The sequence below is a fragment of the Pseudopodoces humilis genome, chromosome 3, assembly GCF_049639895.1.
Source record: "Pseudopodoces humilis isolate 2021_Gansu_Grassland_sample_001 chromosome 3, ASM4963989v1, whole genome shotgun sequence".
Taxonomy (NCBI): Eukaryota; Metazoa; Chordata; class Aves; order Passeriformes; family Paridae; genus Pseudopodoces; species Pseudopodoces humilis.
In genome coordinates, this window is record NC_142202.1 from 78,421,667 (window position 1) to 78,434,018 (window position 12,352).

At 35.6% G+C, this 12,352-nt stretch overlaps 1 protein-coding gene across 2 annotated transcripts in view; it reads left to right on the plus strand.

Annotated features, from left to right (window-relative positions):
• Positions 1-12,352, plus strand: part of RNGTT (RNA guanylyltransferase and 5'-phosphatase) — a 171,845-nt gene that overhangs the window by 97,870 nt on the left and 61,623 nt on the right. For both annotated transcript variants that reach the window (XM_005518195.3, XM_014263722.2), the window contains exon 13: positions 10,034-10,134. In XM_005518195.3, the coding sequence (XP_005518252.1) occupies positions 10,034-10,134 (101 nt within the window). The remainder of the gene's footprint in view (positions 1-10,033; positions 10,135-12,352) is intronic.

The following is a 12,352-nucleotide window of genomic DNA, read 5'->3' on the forward strand; positions in this document are numbered from 1 at the left end:
GGATATGAAGTTTTCCATTATATTAATTTCTGGTTAAGGCTGTTAATGAGTTCTGAAGCTGAATTTGAAAGAAAATTTCATCTGGAGAAGTAAATAAAATAGTTTCTGGTGACAGTTTACACTGCTGCTACATGCTGGGTCCATCTCAGTTTAACTTAGTGATACAAAGTGAAATATAGAGTGAAATACAGCAGTGGAAGACAAGTTGATGTATCTTGAGTGTTTCTATTATTGTGTTCATTTTTCGGAAGATTTACATAGTGCATATGTAATGAAGGTCATGTAGTGATGGTGAAAAATAAGAAGATTACAAAATAATCAATAGGAATTTAAATCTAATATCTTAAGTAGCAACCATGGACCATCACCAATTCCTTTGACCATGAGCACTATAATTCTGTTGTCAGAAAATTATTTGTCACAAAGGTAGAAGTATGTAGCTCTTCAACAATTACCTTAGTTTGCCAAAAGTAGAGTTTATAATCAAAGGAAGACACCAGTTGGTCCATTTTGGATCACATATACATTAGCCAATTATTTGAATCCATTTGCTTTTTCAGTTTTGCTTCAAACCCAAGTATTGGAGTTTCTAGGTGCAGACCATTGTATTCTGTGAAAGACCAGAAATGATCAAAAACAGATATAGTTTGTAATGTAATAGTAACATGCTGGGGTAGGAGGAAAAAAAAAAATTATGGCTGCTACATTTTGATTACTATAAACATAGAGTTTTGGCTGTGATCTGAACTTCATTTATCAAATATTAATAGGATTAATATGTAAATTATGTTAGTTATTAATAAAATGTCCTCATATTTTTCTCCTTGCTTAATGGAATATTGAGAAAAGCTATTAGTATAGCTGTGAAACAAGATGTTTAATGAAGCTGGAGGTATAAAGCTAAATTAAAGTGTAAGAGAAGATGTTTAGCCCGCTAATTACCAAAGAAGTCCAGTATAAATATTGCATTAGCTTGAGGATCAGAGGCACTTTTAGAAAAGGCAATTTTCTATCAACATATTAACAAAATAATTTCTCCATGCAGGTTAACCTTCTAAACCTGATTTGCATTCAAGTATTAAAATCCTTGGTATAAAACATAATCTAACCGTATTTAAATGGGTGCATGTTTTGCTTCTTAGTCTGGTATGACAGTTAAGCTTAATATTTCATAGATAATTTTGATTTTAATAGTTTTCATTCTACTTCATATAGCTTCAAGTCACATTTTCATAAAAGACAAATTGTGGTACAATAATATTTTCCCAAACAGCTGGTCCAAAACAGGTATTGACAGCTAACTGGTCCTAATGCATTAAAAAGCATCATTCCTACTTAATTCTTTAACTTTCTAATGGAAAATTTCTGGAATACAGGTGTGATTGTGTCTTAAAAACACATTAATTTTTCCTTATTTTGATTTTTAAAGTGGAGAAATGGAAGAATTAACACATTTGTTTGACTACATGGAATTAAAGCAGCATGGAGACTTCATTGTCAAGTAATGAGTTATTTAAAACTGTGTTATCTGGAGTTGGCTCTATCATCTTTTTGGCTTAACCATGGACACTGTATTAGTTGAGGTTAGCCAAGGGACTTGTCTTTTCTCCACATTTTTAGGTCTCTAAAGTTACTTTTGCAGATTTGCTTTCAATGGTGTGACAACATTACTTTGTTTAATGTCTGGAATTCAGTAACAATCTTATTTTCAAGCTGATGAAATATTTGTTGAACTTCAGTGTGTCTATTCTGATCAAATCACTGAACCAAGCAAAAAGCTGATGTTTAGTGAGGACTGCAGCTTGATGGTTCAGGTGGTTTGAATCAGTAATTTAGAACACTAAACATTAAAAGCAGTATTTATTAATTTATTTTCATTAAAAGAGTTTTTTTGAAGGGAAGGAATTAGTTTGGTTTTTTTTGGTCGTCTTTTAGTTAGGGCATCATGGCCATCTCTCCATGGTTAGATACAGGTTGTGCTTGGTGAAGGGTTTGGTGCAACACATGAAAACTGTGTTAAATTGGAAAGCATTTGAATTCTGTTTTGGAGCTGCAGGAAATTTGCAGCCATTTTGTGTTCTTACATATTTTCCATTCAGTGTTTAGATTCTTGTGTTTTGTCTCACCTATGAAAATGCCTTTCAGAACTGACAGGTGTTTGGAAACTACCAGCGTTTGTCCAGGAGTTTCTCTTAAACTGATCACTCTTAGGAGTACTTACAAATCACATCTCCTGTGTTTCCTTTAAAAATAAAGGAAAAGTTGACTCACATTTATTAAAAGAAATGTCTGCTTTACTATTTCCAGAGTTTATACAGAAATTATGTCAAATGATGGTTTAGTGCAAGAATGAACAATAATATTTTTCTCCTACTTTCTGGTGTTTGGTCTAAGTAGAAAGTGTTGTCCAGGTGTTTATTTCTAATGCCCACTTCAGATCAAAGCACTAATTTTATTCACTTTTTCTGTGTATCAGTCTTTGTAGTCACACACCCTGTTGTTTGAATCTGGAGGCATTTGCTCTTCGACATTGTTCTCTTTTCTCTCCTAAACCACCAGCATTCAAAGTAGCTTTCCCTGTGGGTGGGATGGATAATCTCTGAAGCTGGTTTGCTGACGACCAGTGGTCACCACCAAACACCATAAATGGCATAGTGTACAACACTGTTTGCCTTCACCTCCAAGGTTGTGAGTTAGGGGTGATCCCACTGCTCTCAAAGCAGTTTTTTCAAATAATCTGTTTGACATCAATAAAAAAAGTTGGACTTTCTGCTCTTCAGCCAGGGAGTGTAGTGGACCTATGATCAGACTAGTATGTCCCTTTCTTCCAGTTCTCAGTGTCCTACTCAATATACAGGAAGAACAAGCATTAATCACACTTACCCATCAATGACCAAGAAACTTCTGGTACCACATTGCCTTTTTGCTTATCTTTTTCCCAGACAAAGAAAATAGAATACGTGAGGAATTGCAGTGATGGTCTGTGGGAACTATGGGGAGACTGTAAATTGTTTTTATTGGCACTTTGAGGAGCAGAAGGAGTTGGAACTCAGAAGGGAAGCTGGAAGGGACAAAAGGCAGAGTTTTTAAAGGAGCTAAGGGTCGCAATTTAATTTTTAATTTATTTTTTTTTCTTTTGTTTTTTTGGTTTTTTGTGACAGTTAAAAGAAAAGAAGTACATTACCATGAAGGCTTTAAGGGTTTTAATTATAGTGTTGGGATTTTGCGTATGTTTTTATGGTCACATTGTTAATATTTTGAGCTTTTTCAGCAAACTTACCTGTTTTCCTGAAAAATCAACCATGTGGGCTAAGGTGGATCATTTGGTCTTGTGATGGTGCTTGAGCAGAGACAGATGTGGGCTATATTTCCAGGACTGTGTTAAGTCCCAGCTAAAGGCATGAATCTGAAAAGAATTATTTCAGCTAGTTATCAACACCTCTCAGTGCAATGCAGAAGATTACAAATATACTTTGTGTACTGCTGTATGTGTAAGCAATGAAAAGAATATTGGAATAGTAGGTTCAGTTCTGTTGACTAGTCTTCTAAAGGCTTTTGTGAAATTCCACTATGATGATGTGTATGTTAGCCAACAGGGTAATTACCCATGCAATGAGACTCAGACTTACTCATTTTATCTTAAAAAGGAAAGTAATTACATGGAGAGCCAGGCGTCAGTCTAAAGCAAGGCATTAACAAGACTCAGTGTAGAAATAAGCATTTTTAAGCACAACTATAATAAACAGCTGTGGTAACTTACCCAAGACACATGTTGTGATTTCTTCATTATTTTTCTTAAAGGTGTCTTGTGTTTTGAATAGGGATTATAAACTTGAGATAAATATTACTGTAGTTTGAATAGGAGTTATAAACCTGACATAAATATTGTTGTTCAAGTTTCTCTGTCCTTTATGCAACAGAGACGACTCAATGAGCCCCGTAATGGTTTCCCGTCTTAAAAACCTATGAATATACAACTGACTCAATGGTTGCCTTTGATCTTGTGGTTTCTTGATCCATTGTTGTGATTTATTCACATAATCTGTCAACAATGTTAGCAACTTCTGTGTCTTCAGCTCATTTCTTTATAAAGTCTAGTCTGAAATGATTGATTATAATCAGTCCTTTTGGTTCTTTAAAATGACCCAGGGTCTGTAGTGCAAGAAAATAATAACACATTTTGGGTAATTATTCTGTCTTTATGTTTACCCAGCTGAATGCAAACTATTAGATTGGGCAGGCCAGCAGCTGCTCTATGGATTAAGAGGCCTCAGAATTAAGTAGGGCTCTTCAGATAAAACATTCAACACTGTTTTGTAAGAGGAGCAGATTTGTTGTCATTATAGGTTTGTCATAGTTATGTTTTATATTTAGTACTTAAGTTTTATATTTAATATTTATATTTTATAGTCAAGGATACTTAATTGCACTTTATTACATTTTCAGTGTGGTTAGATGCTAATATCATTTGCAGTGTGGCAAACTACATTTAATGCTTTAAAAGAACCCCAGTAGATTCCCAGTCTTGGTTAACCCCATCCCCTCCCACCTGCTCTGCCCTCACTCTTCAAAGGTACTCAAACTTCCATACCTCTTGTGCAGACATTACAATGCAAACAAACCTTCCTTGAGTTTTCTGTGTCCTTTATTTAACGTTCTAATTTGGTGTGTGCCTGCAGCTGCCAGCTTTGCAGCCCTTTGGACACTTTGCAGGGCTAGGACTGACCGGTTCACTGAGGAGAAATTAGAGGTGACATGCAGCAGCTCTGTGCCACTTAGGAGAAAAGAAAGAGCTGGGTTATTTGCTGGCTTCCTATCATTTGGAAGGAGTAAGGGAAGAAGATATGGAGGAAGGGAAATGTAAGGTGGCCTGTGTTAGCTTCTGCTTGCATGAAGTGCAAGAAGGATGATATTTAATAAGGGTTATGGGAGGTAGAGCTGGCTGATTAGACTTAGTAGGATAGTGAGACATCCACCCTTGTAAAGGAAACCTTCTTTTCCTTTTCTTGATGAGACACGAACTTCTCTCTTGATCATCCCACCACCTCTTCCTTTGCAGTCACTAGGAGAAACTGTTTGTTTTGTCTAGACTTCAGGCTGAAGTCATTCAGTCTTCAAGGTGGGTGTCTTCATCATGAGTCAACACCACCCCACACCCCAGACTGCCTGCCCAGAATGCAGTCCCAGAAGCTAACCCCACTCTTCCTCCTACAAAATACTAAGCAGAAACGTTTATCCCATGTGGAAGCTGCTATTTGGAGTTAAATTTTGTCATCCTTATGGGCCTCTGATATCTCCACTGTCTAGGCTTTCAGCTTTCTGCTGTGCCATCCATTGAATGCAAATGCTGACATACAGCTTTAGGCAAATCACAAACCTTCAGTTGACAAGAAAAGTTTTGTCAGCAAGAGTTAAGATAACATAGCCTGAGGCTTTGAGGGACAGCCTTTTTCTTGACCTGATGGGAGACAAGAGAATAATGGCCCCCTCTTTGGGCAGCTGTGGAAGAAGAGGGGAACTAGACTTATTGCTCTGGGACAGTACAGGGGATTAAGGCTCAACATGACCAGCAACCTGTTACTGTGCCCTGCAGTGCTAAAATAGTTCTAACAAGGGTCTAACAAAACCCTCATAGTGGTTTGACTAGAGCCACTTGAGCCTGTGGAATTGAGTCTGAGGTGAGAAATCAATGGGTTTAGCAGCCTAAGAGGAATGCCGGAGGATGTGCTTTCTGTTGAGCTGTCTTCAGTGATGATTCTGCATTCCAGGGCGTTGGATGTGCACCTGAGTTTTAGGGTCATTATTGTATTCTTGCCTAAAGTGCAAGATCCCCATAGTAGGGGCACATTTGTGATGCTACTTCAGACACATCTGTTGTCCCTGATCTTCATCCTCTTCATGAAAGTAGGGGCCTGAGGTTTTGCCAGGAGAGAATGGCCACAGAACATAGGGCATTTATACGATGACTACTACTACTACTGAAAAGATAGAAGAAATGTTGGGTAGATGGTGAGTGAATGTAAAAAGGAGTAACAAAATATAAAATTGGAGAGCTTAGGATTCATAGCCAACTGAAGGCACTGATACCCTTATTTCTTTGAAGCAGCAGTTCAGGATGTTGCAGGATATCTTCACAGCTCAGGTTTTTTTGTGCTCCATAGGTGCAAGGTAGCAACGCAATGGAATAGCCTTTGCCTTGGCCTCCAGTATCTGTACTTTGGTGTGAAGGGCATTAGGTGTGTCCATGAAGGGAATCTTCAAATTTGGTTTTACATTGATGGAACCTAGTTCCATTGTGCACCAGAGCTGCCCAGCTATCGCAACTAAAGTACAGTAAATAGGTACAAGTGGCGCATTTATTTTGAACGTTCATTGTTTTTGTGAACTGAAATGCACCCAAAATGGCTGCTAAAAGAACAAGCTAGCAAAGATAGACACTGTTTTGTAGAATAATTTAGATTGGAAGGGACTTCAGGAGGCCACCTTGTCCAGTCCTTTAAAGCCATTTGAGATGGTTTCTGATTTGTCAATGTACCTTTTTGGTGTGGAGTTTTAATTTTTGTGCTTAGACTAGGTTGACAGGTTTCAGATTGAAGCATGAACTTTGTATTTGAGATGACAGGGGATCTGGTATGTTTTAGAAGTAGTCGTGTACACAGATATTTGTTGGGGAGTGGTGATGAGGGTATCATTGCTATGAATGCTATATTTAAAATGCTAGGGTGTAGTTTGATCTCAAACAGATTGCTTCACATTTTGTTTTGGAATTAAAATAAAGAGTAACTTCAAGCAGAACAGGTCTGCAGTATGCAGTGATTCATCTAAGGTGAAGTTTCCATATATTTAACAAGCAGAATTCTTGTTTGGCTTCAGCTCATGTTTAAAGAAATTGATTTAGGACTTAGCATTCAAACTCAATAACTTACTAGTGCTGTCTTGTGTGTGTGGACTCACCTGTTAAAAATTAATCTCTTTCTTAGGGATTATTAATATGGCCTTTGAATCAATTCTCCTTTTGAGCCAGACTTCTGTGAATTTCTATATTTCATGGTAACAGAAGAAATTGGGGGAGGCCAGGGAGGAGCTGTATAAATTATTCCTTGTACGAGCCTTGAATTCTGTTAGCTTACCTAAGGCTTTGTGACTGTTTCTGAAAGAAAATCTGTCATTTACGTGTTACCTTTACCAAGTGTTTGGTGTTAACAAATTGCTGTGAAATGAGAAGGCTGTTGTTCGACAGTGGTCAAAACTAAATGTAATAGTCAAAAGGGTGTAGTTATTGTAATTGATTTCTAAGGGAGATATCTTTGACTAACTTGAGGTGTGCTAGAGATTATTTTTTTATTGATAGAATAAAATGTTTAGAATAAAATCTGAGGTTTGTCTCACACTATGCTGGTTCTTAAAGAAAATAACTCCATCTTAATGAATAAGTGCCACCCCATTCCCTTCAAGTAAGCCAAGCAGTTAATTTTAAACTCGAGTCAAAATTGTGGATCCCGCAGTGTAATTGCAGATATGCAGATATATTCTGTCAAAACATTGCTTTTCATTACTGATCCTGGAATAGTTGTTCCTGTTTGTTGTGAAGTTGGTTTCCTACTAACTTTTAGGAAGATATAACTTGTCAGTCTAGGAAAAAGACTTTGAAAAAACTGGATAGTAGATCCTATGTGAAAAATCTACATTAGTACCTAAGCATGTAAGGTAGAAAATACATTACCAATTAAAAAAACAAACAAAGGTGGGGACAGGTGTCATGGAAGATCAGGGAGGAAATAAGTCCTGTAAGCTTGGTATCTGGACTGGACAAAGGAGTAGAGACAAAAAGGAATATTGTAGTTGGTATCTGGGTGAACATGATTTATGTAGTTGGTGAAAATTACATACATTTTTGGAAGGAAGGTTATGCCTCTCCAACAAAACCCATTTAAGTAAGGATTGTGAGGTTTTTCTTGCTAAAATTTCCAGAAAGCCTCTTGTCAAAATTTTCTTGAAGAAACTAAAGTAACGTGAGACTTAAAAGGCTCTTGCACAGATATCTAATTGGTTATAAAGCAGGAGTGAAGGGATGGGGAGCTGTTCAGTCCTCCCTGGGGAAGGGAGCCACATGTACTGCATGTAAGCAAGTGTGAAAATTGGATGAACCATTCAGTGACGTTTTTGTGATGGATCTGCAAGGGCTGGTCCTAATTGTGGAGAATTATAGTAAGCTCTTACAAGACTGGGTGGCTGAGTGATAAAAAGTGCATAAACTTTTATGTAGACAAATGTAGAGTAATATAAGTGGATAAAAAATTTGTAACTATGATGTTAAATTATACCCTCTGAGCTGAGTGCATTTCTATGGACATAGAGGCAGATGAAACTATGAGTCCATGGAATCAATGGGGTTTTTGATTGTTAAGCAATCTGTCTTAGTACGATCCCTGGAAGTGCAAGTCTTCAAAAACAACAAAAACGTGTTCAAAATAAACAAAAGGTAGTGGTTTTATTACTGCAAGGTAATCAGGCTGTGCATGAAAGGTTGTGCCACAGGCTTTTACAGCTGATGAAGGTTTACATGGTCTTACTGGGGGCTATATGAGCTCATGCAGAGAAACTGAAAATAACTAAATATGTAGGAATCACATTTGAATCACATCCACATCAGGAAGTCTCTGAGCTTCAACATGGATAGTGTCTCAAAGAGTAGTAGTAGAAAATATCATATATAATTGCCTTGCTTTTCATCTCCCCATAGCACATGCTGCTGGCTGTTGTCAGAGTCAGGATGCAAGAGCTCTAGTGAGGAAGGTTTTTATATGCATCAGATGTAGTTTTTCTCAGAATTTCAGTGTTGTGGCTTAGAGGAGTTGGTCCATCTTTTTTGCATCATTAAGAATTAATGAAGTGACCATCTTTTCATCAAGAAATGATAAGTAAGACACGGTGTGTTTATTTTTTGAAAGAGTAACTTTACATTCTTCCATCAGAAAACAGAAAATTCTTCTGCTTTTGTCATTTTAGATCAGAAAACAGAAAATTCTTCTGCTTTTGTCATTTTAGATCTAAAACTGTTTTATCATTAGTAAAGTCTGTATCTTGAAAATATTTTACACAGCATGAGTGCAGTGTGATGCTGATGACTGTTCTGTTACCAAAAGACAGTGGATGTTTTTGGTTACGTTTATTTTTCATACAGAATTGCATAAATTTTCTTACTGTATATAAATAAAGAAGTAGAATTTCTCATTCTATACATCTGCAAATTATTTTACTTTTGCCCTATTCATTATGCTCTCTATTGTCATGAAAGAAATTCTGTAAAGAAGGTGTCAACAAGTTACCTCTTACTGATAGCTGAAGATGAACAAAATGGCAGCAGATGATAGCAGAGACAATGAGAAACTAAAGCTCTAATTTAAGAGAAAATTGTTCCTTTCAGCTTGTGGTTCAAATGTGTACCCTTTCTTTTTAGCAAGAGATGCTCTCTTATATATGTTCTGGTGTATCATGATATTCTTTAATCTTTACATAACTTAAATTCCTTTGCTATGAAAGAACATGTTCCTGATGAGCCTTTATGAGAGCTGGCAGTATGGTGGCTTCTGCCTTTTTCATGTTTTGTCAGCCAACAGCATGGATAACAAAAACATTGTTCATGAAATAGTTCCAAAATGTTGAGATTACTTCAAATGTGTCTTTTCTGTATGTCCTATGTGTGTTTTTGTTTCTTTCTGTGCTGTCTCATTTTCTTTCTTGAAATTTTTCATTAGCCAGAGAGAGATAATGAAGTATGCTAATTTTTATTTCCATTCTCAGCTTTTTATTATATGCAATGGCAGAGCTAAAGTGCTAAGCAGTTTTAAAAGGCAGAAACAAATAAAGTAGTGAAGCACGACTACCTCCATGGTAATGGTATTCATTGTTTCAGTCACTAACTGTTGTAATTCATTAGAGACAGCTAATAGAGTCTGAAAGGCTGAATTGTTACTTTTAAAACTAGTGAAAACCAATGAGCATAATTAAACTGCATTTTAATTTACTTCAGAAATACAAGCCTGGTCGATGTGATGATATTTTGAAATGGAAGCCACCCAGCCTGAACTCAGTTGATTTTCGTCTAAAGATAACAAGAACTGGTGGAGAGGGGTATGTAATCTCTTCCCTTTTTAAATCTGTAAGTCTGATTTGAATGTCCCTTAACAGTTAATCTCTCCTCTGATATTTCATGACAATTCCTGGGGCTAAGTCTATCTATATTCTCTAGAACTTGCTCATTCAAAATATAAGCAACTGTTGTAATTAGTGTTGTACTGAAAACAATGGCAGATGTTTATATTGTGAATTTATTCATGTTTAAATTAAGTTTCTTCAGATATCTGAAGAAAAGTCCCCTTTGGATTTCCCAGTAGCCTGTATGTTTTTGAGAGTAGGCAGGCTGTATTAGCTTAAATTCCTAAAACTGTTTTTCATTGATTTTAGACAAAATGATAACAACCAAAGCTTTCTTCTACTTTAGAATTGTGAACAATGACAAGCAGTACTTGTTTTCCTAGAGAAAAACAAAGCCTGACATTTTTACTTGTTAGGCATTCTTTGGTATTGTCTTTAAAACCATTAAAATCTTAATTAAATCCAGTGAGTTTCAATGGCAGAAGACATGAAAATCTTTACATTGGTCCTGTGTACTATTTGAATAGTTCAGTTACTGCACATATTAAGTAGGGGTTATTTCCATGTTTAGTTGTGCTGGGGGAGGGGAAGAGAAAGACTGAATCACTAGATTAAGCTTTCTTTGTAAAAGATTTTGTTTAAAATGAAATTAATGATGTTTAGGTTGCTTAGTGTTTTAACATCTGGGACTCATTTCAATTGACAGTGTGAAATACTGACGTTTAACTTTTCTTTTTCTTGGTGCCACTGGCAACTCAGTATGATTAAACAATTAATTCAGATATTGCTTGCATATTCCGGAGTGCTAATAATGGCCCATTTAACTTTTAGACATCTGTATGTCACATTAATGAAAACATTTGGTGAATAGAGAGAATCTTAAGGATATGGGTTTTTTGAGCAAAATATACTCAAAGTATAAAAAAGTTCTCAGTGTTTCATGAGGTCAGAATTATCTGTTCAAATTCTTGTGTTTGAAAATGCAATAGTAAGTCTTCAGTAACAATATAACTATTTCAGAGAATACACAGAAATACTTCATTTTACTTCAGATAATCAGCTCACTTCAACATTTTGTTTGTTTGCAATTTATTTAAGTCACAGGATAATGTAATATGAAAGATTTATGTAAAAGTTCTTTTAAAAATTGGCTATTATTTGATAGGAAGGTTATTTTTATTTTTATAGAGTATTCTTATGACTTCTGCTGGATTTTACACATATACAGTATTTGCTTGTGATTCAGAAACAAAATGCAACACATTTTTCATTTCACATTAATAAAGGAGTATTGGTTGATTAGTTATCTCTGATTTCAAATATCAGTGCTATTGTATAATGTTTAATCTATTACATCATAGATTATTTGATTGGAACATGAAAAGGTTATAAAATATGAGCCAGCAAAAAAGATATTTCCAAAAAGTTAGTAGCAGTTAATAACAAGTTATTAAATAATGGCTGATCCATTGTAGAATCAGAATAACTTACTAATGTTTAGAAAAGTTCTATCATACTTCAGCTATGTGAAAATGAGAGCAGTTCTTATATTATGGAAATAACTACCCAAATTACTCTGTAAATAATAATTAAGTATGTCAGTGTTTATGCTGCTCTCACAAACATATAGAAAATCCTAGAAATCTGATATTTCATAAATAAAGTACAGTTCTTCCAGGCAGGTTTTACTCCATCACACATGACAGTTGACTGCTACTAGTAATGTAAGTACATTCATCCAACAAAAAATTTAATGAAGTATGGGGCAGAAAATAATAACTTAGCACTCTTGGGAGAGAGGTATTTATTTTAAATAATGTCCTTTGAAACAGTACCTTCTGTTTAGTGAAACACAAACTGTGAATTAAAAACTCCAGGTTTCTCTTCTTCAGTTGTTCCTTTGGGTAACATCTAAAGTAATTTGAAGAAACTTCAGAATAAAACAGGTTTTTAAATTGTTGACCATAGTTTTAAAAGATGCATCTTTAACTTTAGACTGTATAAAGACAGTTCCTGAGTTCTGAGCACTAACAAAAATTCAGTTTGATTTGATGAATTGAGTGTCTTTCTACTACAGTTCTGATGTGACAACATTGGTCTTCCTGCCTCCTCCCACCACACTGAGATTAAAAGCAAACATTGATACTGGTTTCAACTATTTAGGTAAAGAAAATTTTCTTCTTCAGTAATCCAA